General features: G+C 38.6%; 1 protein-coding gene across 1 annotated transcript in view; it reads left to right on the forward strand.

Annotated features, from left to right (window-relative positions):
- Positions 1-16,635, forward strand: part of MAP2K1 (mitogen-activated protein kinase kinase 1) — a 36,642-nt gene that overhangs the window by 15,220 nt on the left and 4,787 nt on the right. Inside the window, exons 2-7 of the mRNA XM_082769531.1 lie at positions 306-516; positions 2,698-2,844; positions 5,865-5,942; positions 6,480-6,531; positions 13,289-13,413; positions 16,004-16,211. Coding sequence (XP_082625657.1) covers positions 306-516; positions 2,698-2,844; positions 5,865-5,942; positions 6,480-6,531; positions 13,289-13,413; positions 16,004-16,211 — 821 coding nt within the window. The remainder of the gene's footprint in view (positions 1-305; positions 517-2,697; positions 2,845-5,864; positions 5,943-6,479; positions 6,532-13,288; positions 13,414-16,003; positions 16,212-16,635) is intronic.

A 16,635-nucleotide genomic window follows, 5' to 3' on the forward strand; every position in this document is an offset into this window, starting at 1 on the left:
GTAGATACCAAACCTCAACATGCATGAGTTCGGACAGAACCTCAGAGATGGAAAAATGGTATCAATTTGCTTGTGTTTGTCACTGTTTTATCTGGAAAAAAAATACTGTTTACTTACAACAGAGATCCAATAATACGTCTCTCATGGGTATGACTGTACGGGTCTGCTTCATCTAGATAATTTACATAGGTGCAAAACTGTCATGCATTTAATCCCTGACCTCAGTTATCTATTGCTCTTCCTCTTGCAAAACTGCTGAGCAAGCTCAACCAGCTGAATTGAGTTATTCTTTCTCTATTCTACAGGACAAATTTGGAAGCACTTCAGAAGAAGCTGGAAGAACTAGAGTTGGATGAACAGCAACGAAAGCGCCTCGAAGCTTTCCTTACCCAGAAACAAAAAGTTGGAGAGCTGAAGGATGATGACTTTGAGAAGATCAGTGAGCTGGGAGCAGGAAATGGCGGTGTGGTATTCAAAGTATCTCACAAGCCTTCTGGTCTTATAATGGCAAGAAAGGTGAGTGCCTCAAAAACTAGAACTTGTGGATAACTTTTATTGAGGAGGCTCTCTGAAGTATTTGGAGAAATAAGTGTTGTTGACACAAAAAACTGCTTAATGCCAACTTTCCAAAAAGTAGGAAGGGCTGTGCTTGCTTATCCTACACTTAAAATTTTTCAGAAAATATTCCACCTGTTAACAATGAAAGGTTACATATTATTCCCCCTTCTCATTTTCCCCCCTTCCTCCCATTTTGACAAAAACAGTCTTTTCAGCTGTGTTTGTATCTTTCAGAGAAAATGCATTAGACTCATTATGTAGAAGGCATTAAAAGTTACTGTAAGATGTATGTTAGGGTAAGTGACAGTATCTTGTGTTCTGGGCTGTAAGTCTAGAGAAATCGAAAAACTATGCCCTGTTTTAAGATCTTCCTTCTCAGCTGCAAACCAGAAAATGGCATTTAGGTGCTACTGGATACTAGAAAAAATGAGAGCTTTAAGAACAAGGGAATGCGTTGGAGCATGGTGACATCTCCTGTTCCCAGTTTCTTCATGGAATGCAGGTGGTTCCTGTGTGAAAAGGCGCCTCTCCTTCAGGGGAGACTGGATTTCAGTGATTCAGCTTTATGCTTTGCAACCTATAGCAGCTGTGACCTAGCTTATAAGAACTGTGTTTAACTTAACCGTCCTGGTATTTTAATTCTCATCTTGTATACAAGAACAGCTATTGCTTTATCTCAAAATCCCTGGGAATCAAATACAGCTATGGAAATGCATCTACAGTACGATTTGTGTTTGGGCTCCTCATGTCTGTTCCTTCCAGGAGTGAAGTTCCTTGCACAGGAGGCAGAGTTCAGGCATACATCAATGTGCTGCAGTGGATCAGAAAGCTGGCAGGCTACCTGAGCTCATAAGAAACAGTTTCTCCTTTGAGAGGATTTGCCAGTGCCATTATTACACTGCACTGAAAATTTCTATTTTTTTCAACTGAGGAGCTGAAGAAATCACTGAAAGCCTTTGAAGAAGTGTGCGCTGTCATCTTCAACAAAATAGAGGAGAACATGCACATGCTGACTTTAATAACTGTGCTCAGTATAGCAACAGTTTGGGGAAAGGTGTTGAAAAGTGCCAACTTTCAAGGGAGTGAGAATTATGAAACACACAAGTTGCTGAGGCTTATTTGAACTAAATCAATTTACTTGATTTTTCATGTACTGCAAGTTTAACAGGAATTTTTACCCCAATTCTTTAATATTTGATGCAACTGAGATGTTTGAACTGCATTTTTTTCATGTATTGACTTCCTGTCATAATCAGAACTTGAAATTTTGATAAGGTGAATTTTTTTTTCCCTCTCACATTGGGGAATTGTACATTCTTCTCTGTTTTGTAACGGGTTTTGCTTCAGAGTTTGTTCTGGTAAAATTTTCCATTGAAGGCAAAAATATCTAGGACTTGGAATGTTGATATTACTCCTGTAGCTTTTAGATATGAAAATCTATCCCCCTAAAAGTTTATGTATGAAAATAGCATCCCATTGATAAACTTACTGCATCACTGTCTGGACTTCCTTGTAACATTTTTGCGATGCTATGAGATTTTGTTACTGATCTGTCATTAAACTGAAAAGGTTAGTGTCTGTTACTTACATTGACAGTAGCTTTAATAGGTTAACAGCTGTTACTCATTAACAAGTTTAACTAAAATAGGAATTTGGCTGTTTTTAATGAGAAATTTTTAAAGGGGTTTGTCGATTGTCTGGCTCAGAAACGGTGTGGAGATGACTTACTTGAGTAATAATGAAGAACATCTGTTGGTTTATATAATAAATGGGTCTATTTTAGGGATAGATTCTACTTCACTTTTTCTCCTAAATCTAGCATCTTTCATAAGTACTGATGTTTTGCCCTCCTCATGCTGTATTATAGTGTTTTGCCCTTCCCTTTGCTACTAAGACAATAAGAAGGAATTATTTTACAATTAAGTCATAGAATAGTTGTAATTGGAAGGGGCTCCACGAGGTTGTGTAGTCACCTCTGGCTCAAAGCAGAGTCAGCTGCAAGAGCAGAGCTGCTCAGGGCCTTATCCAGAGAGGTTTGAAACTCTCTGAAGGTGGAGAGTGCCCAGCTTCTGAACAACCTGTTCCTTCTGCAAGGCCCTGTGCCCCTAGGAAAATAATAAAAATGTTTTTTTTTTACAGTTAATTCATCTAGAGATCAAGCCAGCTATTCGCAACCAGATCATTCGTGAGCTACAAGTTCTACATGAGTGCAACTCTCCATACATTGTGGGCTTTTATGGAGCTTTTTACAGTGATGGAGAAATCAGCATTTGCATGGAACACATGGTAAGTGCGTTCAAATCTCCTAATTGAAGTTACTAACGGATCATTAATGCAAAACCTGGCCGTCACCGGGACTTAAGTTAGCAATGTGGACTTCTCTGTGTGAATAAGGAATCTGAAACTGTTTCAGATTCCTGATTTCTTCTATATCCATGATGCTTAATTTATTTTAAAATATTCACCTGATCTTGCTATTCACTTGTTCTGGTTCGTTCTTGTTTTTATGCAGTACTAAGAGCACGTGGATCAGACCACACTGACTGATTGGTATGACAGCTGTGTGGCCCTCATTAGCTATGATAATGAGAATGTAATTTATTGTGATTTAGACAGATCTATATTTTGTCTCCTTTCAAACTTTACAGAATTGCAGGCATAAAGATTACTGCACAGGCAGTGAACAAACCTAGAAGGAACTTCAACAACTTTCTTAATACCAAAAATATTTTTAACTGTGTTTCATTTTAATAGAAAAGTACACATTCTTCTTGACATCTGTTTGCCTTTCTATTACCATATGGAGCCAAACACTAAAAGTAAATTTTCTGTAATTAAAGGTCAGTGAATCTTTTTCCTCACTTGCTTAGTAGAGGAAGTTTTTAACAACATGCAATACAATAAATCTAAGACTATTTTTTTCACTTGACAAAACTCTTTCTTTGGAGAGAAACCTTATTTTCTTGAGAAAGTTTTAATGCTTCTCTGGTCTTCTCTTATGGAAATTTTTAGAACAAATTGATGGTTGCCTAGGAACAAGTGATCATGATCCAGTTTTTAAACATGTGCAAGCTGAATAGAAAGTGTGCATACTCCTAAAATACAAATGACTATTGGGAATTATACAGAAGTTAGTTCGTCAAAATTGAAAACAGTCATGAAAAATGAGACGAAAATAGATGTTAAAAATGACTGTCTGGGCATTGTTTAGGAATACGTTGTTAAATGCCACAGAAGTGCACATCTGTCGTTTCTAAAAGACAGATGGCAGCGATATATAATTACATGTGTAAATACAATGTCTAAAGAATCTCAATTTATATACAAAAGAAAAAAAAAAAAAAAAAAAAAAACCAGAAGCAATTGGGGTTTGCAAGTTCCTAAACAGGGAATTATATAGCTGACAGTAGACATCTCTTCAATTTAAGAGAAGGTGGTATGAAATCTATTACTTCAGTGCTGAATCTAGACAGACTGGATACCAGATTTTACAAAAAGAACACTTGATTAAGGAGATAAGAAATAGCTAGTGGATTGTTTAATTTACAGTCTTAATTAAGTGATTAAGCTGTTGGCATAATGTAGATCTTTAGGTGTAATCTATTGTTCTCCTTTTGGGTAGGAGATTAGATGAGACTCCGTTGTCTTTTTTGTATGTACCTTTCTGTCAGTTAGCATCAGACAAAATTTAGGCTTCTAGCAAAACATACATATAAATACAAAGAGCTGTTGGTGGAAAAGGCATGGAAGTTGAAGATTTGAGGGATATTTTTAGGTTATAAATTCAAAATCAGTGCATAACTTTGCGTAGCATCAAGTGTTTAACATGCAGAAAGTCTGGAGTCTGCTCCTGAAAGATGCTGAAGGCTGCAGCCCGCACATTAGACAAGTGAATTGTGTTCAACACCTTTCACGATTGAAGTTAGTCCGTAGGGGAAAAAAGTTTTTTTTTCTGTATGAGATCTTTGCTAATATACAAGTGTCTCAGAAGCAATAGCTGTCCAGAAATGTGGCCTGTTTATAGGAAAAACATTTCATGTATATATACACAAAATATTTTTGGTAGTGTGTTTTTAATCAAGTTTGGTGTTTTTTCCCAAAAAGGCATGATAAATAAGTTTTTAATATATATCACTTCTCATAAGAATTTTAGATGTTTGTCCTCAAGTAATAAACTTGATGTAGTCTAGTTTTTGCACTGCATATATGAGTAGTGAAAATGATGAAAACTTCCGACAGATAAGGCAGGAGGAAATCACTTTTTTGCAAGTTGGATTTTTGTCATAGTTACTGGGAGCTACCAAATGACTATCTGGACAACACGGTACTGTTTTTTAATTTGAGAAATAACTTCCTAGTTTCTTTGTATAGTGTCTATTTTACAGAATCTAGATCTTAAGCGCATGCCTATTACTGCATCAGTTACTTATAACATGTATATATATTTTTTTATGGTTTTCCTTCTCAGAAGCCCTTAGCAACAGTGGAATGTATCTGACTTCGCTGGGGGTGTCTGGGCATGCGTTCAATTTATTTTACTTAGTAAAATTAGTAAGACCATTACTTACAAAAAATAAAAAATTAAGGGCTTCACAGTATTTTGATGCTTTGAGAGCTGTGTCAAATCAACCCCCTACCTCTGGAAGCTGACAGTCACTCCAGATACACAGGACTAAGAGGCCAGTTTTCTGTGTAGGATCTAGTCCAGGAATGAGGTGGACAGGACTGCGAGATTAATTGTGATCATGGGGTGCTGCAAGCACATATTATATTCGTGAAGCAGCTCTGCATTTTCCAGCATCATAAATTATTTTTATCCTTGGGATCAGTATCATAAAATGTATGCTTCTTCAGCCCTCCTCATTCTATCTTTGGAGGGAAAAGAATAGCATGTGATGGGTGTGAAAAGAAAGAAGAGCATGTTAATGTATTGGACTGAAAGTTACAGACTTTCAGGAGAAAAACTCCTAATGCTTGGTCAACAGCTCGTTGTGTTCGGCACTTCCTTAGCAGGAGTCAAACCATGGAAATACTAGCTTGGAAGATCACTGTGAGAAATGTTTGAGTGGATGTTATTACTGGACAAATATATATATATATATATTTTTTTTAAAAAAAAAAAAAGCATAAAACTGACTAATTCCTGCTGAGGAATGATTTGTTTTTTCAGATGTGCACCATAACGATATCAAATCACATGTGAAAAGCAACATTTCTCACCAAATTTAGGCTTTAGAATGAAATTCTGTTTGACATGTTTTAGAGAAATTTGACTGAAGCTTGAGTATTCAAACATTTATTATTAGGACGGCGGCTCCTTGGATCAAGTACTGAAAAAGGCTGGAAGAATTCCAGAGCAGATACTGGGCAAAGTTAGCATTGCGGTAAGTGTCTTCGTAGCTCTCCAAGGCTGTAGGTGGGTAGATGTGTGTCTCAGCACGGTAATGCCAGATTCAGGAAGCAGACGCTCCAGGATTGGAGGATGTGGGAGAGAAATTTTACTGGGTTTCAAAGCATGTTGCTTCCTTTTAAGAAGTCAGTCTTTATACGTGTCGTTATTTGGTAGCTCGGGGCACTGGAACAAGTAACACATTCTATTGTGTTAGCTTTGATTTTTCTGCCTTTGTATCAGATGATGCTTCTGGATAAGAACAGAGGCAACATTTCATTTAAAAAAAAAAAGTGGATGTTATGCTTCTCATATCTATTGTGCAACAAGCTGCATATGCAAAACTTCCAGTAAGGCTGCAGCTGATTCTGGTCTTTAGTGTGAGCTGGAGGTATAAATTTAAACAAAATATTCTTTTGCAATGTTTACATTTTGGTATTTCGGTTATGTTGTATTCAGTTGGAATTCTTGTACAAGAAAAAACATGCAATTATCTTTTCATAAACTGAAAAATTATTTTGTTTGTCTTTAGGTAATAAAAGGACTCACGTATCTGAGAGAAAAGCATAAAATAATGCACAGAGGTGAGATAAAATTTTGCATTGCAAGTTTTCTTTTTTTTTTTTTAATTCAAGTTAAAATATGTACTTTTTTCCTTTATATGTTCTTTGTGGTTCAGTCTGATTTTGGTTCAGAGGATTTTTCTTGAGTAGCGTAAGGCAGACTTTTATCTTTTACTATGGCTGTCATTGCTCTGCAATTTTTGCTATCTGAAGCATGGATTATAAACCATTATTGTTGGCATAAATTCAAATTGAAGACTGGAGATGGAGCACTTCATATTTTTCTTTGAATGGCACTGTTCAATAACAGCAGTTGTGCCTTGTGTATAAACCATGCCATGCGTTCAGTGGGTCTGGTGCCATATGAGACCAGTCTTCAGATCGTGTCTTCATCTGAGAGGCTGATTTTGGCCACTGAGTTTGGCCAGACCAAAAAGAGTAATTAGCAGTCCCAGTTTATGCAATCTATTGTGGATCACCTTGCATGTGAAGTATAGACTGTGTTTATTACACATTAATGTTGGATTTAAAAAAAAGACAACAAATCAGATATAGCTTTCTACTGGAAAAACGAGCTGGATGAGGTGGACTAGATATTTCTGATGGTAATTGCACAGTTATTTGTCTCAGTTCTTTGTTTCAGGGAGACTCCTGGGAAAGATCATCTTATTTTAGGGCACACTGGAAGAGTGAACGTTGCATCTTGTAGTTTTCAGTTCAGGTACAGCAGTGGTTTGTTTGTTGGTTGCTTGAGGGATTTTTTAGGTTGCTCTTGTTCAGCTGGCTGTTGAAACAGCAGTTCTTAACAATTCTGCAATCTGTAAATCTGACGTCCAAAACGCAGCCAATCTGATTTTAAGCACAGTGAAACCTCACAGCAGTGGCTGCATTAGAGGTTACTCTGAGTATGTGGACAAACAAGTTCCTCTCTTATGCTGCTTCCAATGTTCCTGGATTGCCCGTGCCTGGCAGTGTAAGCTGCTGCGTACAAGCTCTCCGGTTCCTATCATCGGTCCTGTCCAGCAGTGTGCCCTGTGTGTGTGTTATTTGTAGGCTCCCCGTGTAAGATGAGCCTCGTGTAAACTGGCACATGGGCTTGAGCTGTCACAGCTTTTGTGGCTGAGGAGGCCCTGGTTCAGCTTTCTGCACATCAGGCTTATGAGCAAGGTCTGCCCTGCACTGTGAAGTCCTGCAGGCTGGCTGCTTGCTCAGCTGAGTGTGGGCTGGGCTGCTGTGTGGTACCCCCTGGTTAACTGGTGCTGGTGTGTGAAAAAATGGCAGGCATTAAAAATATATAGACCGAAATAGTGTCAGTAGGGGTTAGTGTTGTCAGAACGTGCTTAGATAATGCCTCTTTAAATGCTAAATTTGGCTTCAAAGCCCAATACCACTGTAAATGTACTGACGTCTCTGCTATTTGATACCTTAGAAGCTTGACCTTTTAATAAAAAAGCCTAAGTAAAATGGCAATGTAAGATTTTTTTTTTTTTATTATTTCTTCTTTAAGAATTCTTGGTACCATATGGCCTTGGTTCAAGGGGGCTACCTACTGAAGCTAAGCTGAAGCCCAGTCTGTGCTATAAGGATATCAAAATATTCACCTGGGAAAACCCTTCTAGTGCAGGTGAAGGTTTTTCTGGCAGAATTAATTTTTCCAGAGTGCCTCCTAGAATCCTAGCTGAAATAAGTAGTGCACAGTTCTGGTGTTGGTGGGTCAGCATTATTTTGGTGACACAGTTGTAATTGTTGGAGATTTGTTTTATTTTCTCTAGCCTCTATATTTGGCCCTCTGTGATTATCTAATACTGCACTGACATGGCGTGACCAGCATCTGGCACGTACAGTTTGTTAGAACTCATCCTGTTCCCGGGGAAAAATATGTGCAGCTGGTGGGCTTGGTTTAGTAAGGTTTGTTGTATTTGTTGTGAGAGTGGGAGACCTGAAAATAGACATCCTCGCTAAACACGAGCAAGTAGCAAAAAAAGGCCAAAAAAAATCTTGTTCTTAAATCAAGCATGAGCGAGATTTGGGATACCTCATTTTCAGGGAGGAATTAATTCCATTAATTCATTTTATGTGTGTGACGCTGCAATGTCAGCAGTGGTTTGTAACGACCTGGCCACTGAGCATTCCAGAAAGAGCAGAGGTAGATGATAGTACAAAATGGTTTTTAACAGTAAGATGTGAAATGTGAGCTTCCATCTTCAAAATAAACTATTCTACATAGGTAACAGCTGTTAGCTAGCCAGCAAATAAGCATGCAGTTACGTGTTTCTGGTAGTATTTAAGACTATAAAATAAGATTTTGGGGAGTGTAAGGAATCGTTTGTGTGTAGAATCCCTCCTTTGAAACTTGTAGGCATCTTGCTTCTTCTTTGGTTTCCTGATTAGTCTCACCCATGAATATATATTCTGTAAATCAAATGTTCACTGCTTTTGTTGTATTGTAGAGACTTCTGTGTCTATGATGTCAGATTTCTGTGTATCGGTGTGGTTGACAGCAGTAAGAGGTGGCTAGCACAAAGGGGATTTTGCCAGTGTCACCACAGGGGGAAAACCAACCAGAGTATTTCAGGGTAAAGAGTTTATGGAATGCAAGACTGCCAAATAATGTTGAGCTGAAAGAAAGGAATAAAAAATAAATTGGCAGAACTGGTAAGTGATGCATTTGCTTGGATTAAGAAGTAGTGACAACCAGAAAGGACAGCAAAAACCCAATGGGATGTGGTTGCTACTCATCATGAGATTCAGCTTAGTGCTCACACGCCACAGACGAGTCCTGAACTAGCTGTGACCTCTGAGGAAAAGTATTCACATGTCATTGCAGACAGCTCAAGGAAGAAGTCATTAGGGGTTATTAAGGAAGGAATGGAAAAATCTTTTTATAGACGGTTAGCTCATCTGGACTATCATGCTTTGTTTTGGTTCTCTGAAAAGCCATGACAGAAATCGCAAAGCTTCTGAGAAACAAATTGGGGGATACAAAACCGGCACAGAAAAGGAAGGGGGCAAGGAGCATGACTGTAGTAGATATCCTCATACTAGTTCCTGTTCAGTTGAATGTATTTGTAACAGTGAATGATACAAAAAATGGTACAGAAAATGTGACTTCTGTGCTCCTGTTTACCTTTGGTTAATACCAGAAGGCACCAAATGACAAGGAAAGAAATGTCCTCTCCCTAATTGCAAGGTATGTTATAGTAGGTTTTTAATACAAACTTTTTTCTTTTTTTTTCCTCTGGGTGAATAAAAATACTATAAATTAATCAGAAGGTAAGTTTAGTTCTTCGTGAACACAGTCAGGGGTGTAATTTCCTCTGGAAAAATCTCCTCCTGCATCAGAAGTACTCTGAAATTTCTGAGCTCCAGCTGTAGCCAGCAGCTTCAGGGCAGGAGGTGCAGCACAGCAGGGTGCTGCCAAGGGGCTGTTCCAGTGCGCTGGTTCCTAGGTCATTCTCCCAAGATCCAGTCCTGGGAATTTACTTAAAAACAGAAATCATAATGGGAGAAAGATGGAAAGAAACTCCTGGTTATGTTTGATATACATTGACCTTGTAGTTTGCTAAGTCATCTTTTTTTTTTTTTTGACTTTAATGTCCATGATGTCACTCCTCTGTCTTGGAGCTCTGGGCTGTGTTTCTCTGAATATCCAGAGGACACTTGTACTGCTGAACTTGTGGCAAACAGGGATGAACTTTCTTTTAAATATTTGGGTGCTTGGAAGATACCAATAATGCACTGCAAGATAAATACACTCAAGTGCAGCTACCCAGCTGCCACATACAAAATAAAATACTCTTGCCTGATGTTGCTATGATCATGTTCTGAGCCTTCGTTCTTTTGGAATGAACTGACTTTCTTCCTGTGAGGGAGAGCAAGGTTCAGGCAGGGGAGGCATACTTCTTACAGACAGTACTTGACATCCTATAAACTCAGAAGCCTTTTTTTATTAGCTAGCTCCCTCTTCAGTGTCATGTATCTGTGCATCTGGACTGGCTAAGGGTGTCCCTAGAATTGCACAGCTCTGTTTCTGGACAGTCTGGAGTGATGCAAGCAATGTCCTTTCATGCTTAGAACTTAGATACCTTGCTTCTGTAGCACATTTGATCTTCCTTTTGAGACTTGTCTTTTTCTTGCAAGTTAAGCGTACATTGTGAAGGATGCCTTGGTGTTCCTGTTTCATTTTGCTTTATTTTGGTTTCCAGAGAAACTGCTTAAGAGCTTAGGCACTCTGGAGTTAAAATAGCATAGCAAGCTGCGTTTAGAGTGGAAAGACAGCAGCGTTCCTAACAGCACTTTCTGATCACACTGGGGGCCTTGAGAGAAGAATTGAAATGCTCAGGGAGAGGCAGACTTTGATATAAAAGTCAGTGAGCAGTCATGGTTTGCTGTGCTATTGTAAGAAAGTTGCAGTATGTGATTATAAGCTAGACAAACATTGAAGGTAAAAGATAAGTCTTCAAAAGACCGGGTGGTTTCTAGAATGTGAAACTTCCAGAGCGTCGTTTGGTTCATTGGCAGTGGAATGCTGATGGGATCTTGCCCTTTAGTTATGAACGTGAAATATTCATGAGCTGCAGAGGTAAGTGGGGACGTCTCCGTGTTCTGAATCAAACTAGCAGAGGTACATAGGTGTGCAGTCCAAACATAAACATGGCCTGTAGAAGTTGTCCAGGCTCTGCAGAGCTTCCTGTGTATTTTGCAAACACTTTTTTCTGCTTTGCTTTTACACAGAACTTTAGGTGAAGATTCCTGTGTAGCTGGGAGTATTGTATTTCTGCTGCCTGCTTCTCTGCACCAACAAAACCGGTTTTGTTTTTTTTCCCCTAATGAAATTTTAAACAGGACAAGCTCCTAGAGTAGACTTTTCCTTTTCATTGAGAAGTGTGCTTGTGGTGAGGTCTCTACAAATGGTCAAAACTTGTATTCAAGAAGGTAGAACTTGCAGAAGGTAGAGCTATAGGTCCAAAGGGCTTCTTAAGTCCCTCCCTCTGCTGAAGTCCTGTGCCTGTACGAGAGCTCCCTGCTCCATTAACCAGTGTCTGACATTGTGGTTCCTACCTGGTGAACGGCTCCACAACCTGCCCAGTGTCTTTGTTACTTGTACGGGAGGAAAGTGTACTGAGCAGTGTTGATAAACTAGTTACTTTCCCAGGGATGTGGAATTAAAAGGAGTACACACAAAATACATGCCCATCTTTCATGTATCCCAACTGTTCTTGCCAGGTAGTTTTTCTTTTTTTTTTTTTGTTTTTTTTTCTTCCAGGAGAAGGAAGGTGTATGCAGACATGAATCTGGTGTGTTGAGGCCAGGGGGTAGTTCTAGATCACTGTGTAGGCTTCCTGTGAGCCGTTGCTTGCTCCAAGTGAAGTGGATGAGCTGTAGGCTCCCTGTGCTAGAGCAGAGCCTAGAGGAACTCGTGTGCAAGATCAGCACAAACCCTTGTTTCCAGTGTGCCTGGACAGTTTGTTTCCTGTATTAGAAAGGTGATTTCAGGAGCCAGAAAATGTAGCCACAGTTTACAAAAGTAAATAACTTATTTATTAAAGCTTCGGTTTGTCCTTTGAAAGTGGGCTGGGGGGATTAAACAAAATATTTTGTCTCCGTTTCCGATCTTGCTGGATCTTGTTCAGTGAGGCATAACCTCCTGCATGGGGATCTCTTCCTAGTGAGGAGGAGTCACGTTAGTACCATCTTTCCAGTGACATCCTGTTGACATCACAAACAAAGGTCAGTTTTGCAGTCACCAAAATGAAAGCTACCTGGAGTTTATTTGTGTCTAAAAGTGGAAAAGCAAATGAAAATAGTCTATAGGCTCCAGACTTCTGGATCTGCTCTTGAATAGCAGAGACTAAAGTGAAATTCTGATACCATGAGCTGATTGCTTCCGTCAAAAACAACCTATAGTGCCCTCTTTTATTATTGACCTGTAGCTTTGCAATTGTGAGCTACTGATTACTTCTGTGGATAATGCACCACTGGTAAAGACCAGAAAAGCTGCAAGATATATTTAGGCAAAAAAAAAAAAAAAGCACTTCTTACACCTATCAAAGAAATGCTAAACTGTTCTGAGTACCTTTGCGTTCACAAATAGCTGTTATTAGTTGCATAGTTACCATTGGCCCTCATTAAGTTTCCATTTAGGTAGTGATGGATTTAAAATCACAAAGGGGTTCTGTCACAGGTAAACAATCTCCAGGTATTTTAAGTGTAGCACTGCAATAATAGGCTAGCTTATTTTTTCAGGAGTGTTTTAAAACATCCTATAGCAAAACCATTTTTTTTGTTTATATGCACCCAAAGTTTAAGTCAGGGGTTATGGAGTAGCTGCTGAAGTTCAATGAATTTTGTTTAAAAATTTTTATAGCGTTTCTTGATTATTTCTAGGCAGAAGAACATCACTAATGAGTAGTTAGGTTGGTATGTCAGCATATGCCAAATATTAGTTGTTGCAAGGAAGCTGTAGATGCACAAACATAGTACTTGAAAGCCAAGAAGGTGGGTAAAATCCAAACTTAAAACCAACAGTCTTTTTGCACTTGTGTTTTAAGAAGTTTATTTACACTTACGTATATTTAAAGAGAGCCCACAAATTGGGTCTGGGTAGGGAACCAGATCTCTTCTCTGAGTATTCCCAGAGAAGGGATAGGAGTTATGGGATAGTTAGAAGGGGGACAAAGGGAGACACATGATAATTCTCACCTCTCATGTTACTTTCATTGTCAAATTTCCCATTTTATCTATTATAGTTATAAATCATCCATTCATTTTTTTCCAGATGTTAAACCATCTAACATTTTGGTAAACTCTAGAGGTGAAATCAAGCTTTGTGATTTTGGTGTCAGTGGACAACTGATAGATTCTATGGCAAACTCGTTTGTTGGCACACGCTCCTACATGTCTGTAAGTACAGATTTTACAGCTTTGAGTTTACTATACATTATGGTAGAGTTATCACGATTCCAGTAATCAAACAAGAAACCAACTGTTGCTGTTACCTCTGCTACGTTCATAGCTTTTATTTCACTTCCTGCATTCCCAGCATATGCCAGTATCGTATCAGATTGGGGGCGGGGGGGAGGAAGAACATGTTGCTTGGCTTTTCTTGCAACAGGAATATTTTCATAACACTACTGAAGAGATGCAATCACATCCACATTGCAGAATCCAATTGGTTAATGTGTTTAGGTTTTGTGTGCATACATCTCTGGAAAAACAGTATTTATATCTTGCTCTTATTAAATCCAGTTCTTTCCACTCCAGCATTTAGCTACAGTCACTTAGGCAAGCTGCTGCCTCATTAGGGGTTCTGTTGTGACTGTTCCTGGGAACCCAATCTGGCTCTAGCAGCAAGGAAAAGTATGGGAGTGGCTGGTGTGAACAAGGCCATGGCAGCTAATCTGGGACTACTTACACAGGTCTTTGTTCCTGTTCAGGAGCAGTACCTTGAAACTTGCATTTCAGAGGAGCTCTTTGCATTATGTGAATTCAGTGCTAATGGAAATAACAGATCTCTTATTCTAATGTACTCACCTGTTCAGCATAACGCCAATTACTTCATAAAACCAGAGTGTGCAGAGATCCTGCTGTAGGATTGAAACTGTGTGGGCTTAAACTCAAAGGAAAAAAGCATAATAATGCTGCTTCTGCTCAGCGTGGGACCTGCTTTTCAACATCAAAGACAGTCTTTTCTTTTTTTGTCGTTTAATATGGGTAACATACTTGAAATAACTGTGGCTTATGTTCCCACATACACTTAGGGACTATTGCTAATAGCGCGCAAAAAAAGTCCATCTCTTGTAAACCTTCAGCATACTACTGGCTTTCCCTTTTTCTTCTAGTAGAAAGAGTGAGAGCAGAGTGCTGCCTGCCTTCAGTTTTCATCAGTTTTTTTTTTCTAAAACAGATTCATCTTTGTGCTCTGTCACCATATGTCACAGACCAAGCTGTGTTGGTGATATTATTCTTCCAATAGTCTCTGAAGTACCTTTTCCTGCAATATCTTTCTCCCTTAGCATTCGTTTTCCAATGATAGCTAGAGAATTGTTACATGCCAAAGAACATCATGTTCTACTATACGAAGGTGTGTATAATCAAAATTACTTAACTGAAATATATTTTCTAGATCTTAAATGTTTTGTGCAGCACTAGAAATTTTATGAAAATGTATGTATCCTCCTGTCTGGGCATCTTTATCAATTGCCTAGCAATCATGTAGTTTACCCAAATAGTTAAAACCTTGCTGAGGTGGGACACTGGATTATTTTCTTTGAGGAGTCTCAGTAAAAACAGATCAAAGGATGATGTAGATCAATATACTAAACGCTGAAGAAAATACCTTTAGCATCTAAGAGTACTGATAGAATAAGTACAAAAACTAGGCAAGAGGAGTTAGTTTAGGATTAATCTTACTTTAGTTCTCTAGGTAGGAAATAGGAGATGATTACACTGAGGAGAACTGAGACTCTTTTGGAGCGATATGATTGGGGTATTCATGTATGGTTTCCATCATAACTCAACTGATGGCCAAAAAAGCATTGCTAAGTCTCTTTCCAATGTCTAAGTCACGTAAAAACAATGCACAATCTATTTTTAGCTGAATCTGTTGTCTTACCTGCATACACTTTCGTAACAGTTATATTAGCGTGCATATATAACCTCTCCTGAATTTGCTTTTGTTCATCCCACTCAAGTTTTGTTTTTTTCCTTAGAAAAACTTAAGCCTGGTACATTGGTGGTGGTCAGCTCATAAGTTGCAGGTGGTTTAACTAACGCAACAGGCATCTATCTTCCTGTCTTTATATATATATAATCTGTTCCAGTCATTATACCTCTAGGAAAAGTCTGTGCACTGCATAAGACTTTGTCATTCAACTTCAGTGTTATGTTTCTTTATTTCAGTGGATTATAGATGTCAGCAGTTTATTTAGAAATTATTTGAATATGGATCTAAAACTGAAGTATGCGTGCCTTGCATAAATGCATTTCTTCTGTAGGGACCTATGAGAATGGTATCAGCTGAGAAGTGTCACAAACCACAGGATTATTGCTAGAGCACCAGAGGCCCACGTAGAATCCATAAAATCACCTTCCCTCTTTTTCTCAAAGTATAAGACCAAGCAGGGTTTTTCAGGGAAGCAAGGTGAATGTTTAGTTAGCAATACTAGTTCTGTTTCCTTGTTCTTTAATTATTCCATCACTATTAATAATTGCAACATTGAGATACTATCTTAAAGGAATAAAGCAGCAACATAATGGCATGTTTTTTAAGTCCCAGGTTTATTTGTAATGGTTGTATACAAAGTTTCTGAAGATTCTGGAACTTTAGCTGAGATTTAAATAAAGGTACCTTGCTTGTTGGCACATGCCACACTAGTAAGTTGGGGCTTCATCTCTCACTTTATCCATACTGTTGCAGAATGCAATTTTTAATTTTTTCTTTTTGTTATGGTATTTTACTGTGTCCCCTTTCTTTCTTTCTTTGTTTTCCTAGCCGGAAAGACTACAGGGAACTCATTATTCTGTGCAATCAGATATATGGAGTATGGGGTTGTCACTGGTAGAAATGGCCATTGGCAGATACCCGATTCCTCCTCCTGACTCCAAGGAGCTCGAGTTAATGTTTGGCTGCCCAGTGGAGGGAGATTCTCCAGTCGCTGAGACCTCACCCAGGCAAAGAACACCTGGTCGACCAGTGAGCTGTAAGTTCCGATGCGAGGCAAATATTTTTATATTTGCTATAAACCAATAAAAAAGTGTCAGTGTAACCCCTACTAAGTAGCTTTTCATCTGTACCACTGAGGTACTTTTACAGCATCTTAAAGTCATTTGGAACTAAGTTGAGGTTTCCAATGGTAAGATACACAATTTGTTAGAATGTTTTTTTTAATTCCTTACCTAGTATTGATTTGCATAACATGACTTTAAAATTTCAAAAGAACAGGATTGCGTTGGGCACCTGGTTCAGTCTTACTATGAGTCTTCCTATTTGAGCTTGAAAATCAAGGACCAAATGTGCTTTTGCTAATAACCTGTTCATGAACACCGTTAAGACGTGTTCTGTTGATGTGGTTCATCTCTTTAAGATGCAGTATGATCCAAGTACAATAGGAAGACTCCCTACTG

This window comes from Aythya marila, assembly GCF_965140915.1.
Source record: "Aythya marila genome assembly, chromosome: 11".
In the NCBI taxonomy this organism is placed as follows: Eukaryota; Metazoa; Chordata; class Aves; order Anseriformes; family Anatidae; genus Aythya; species Aythya marila.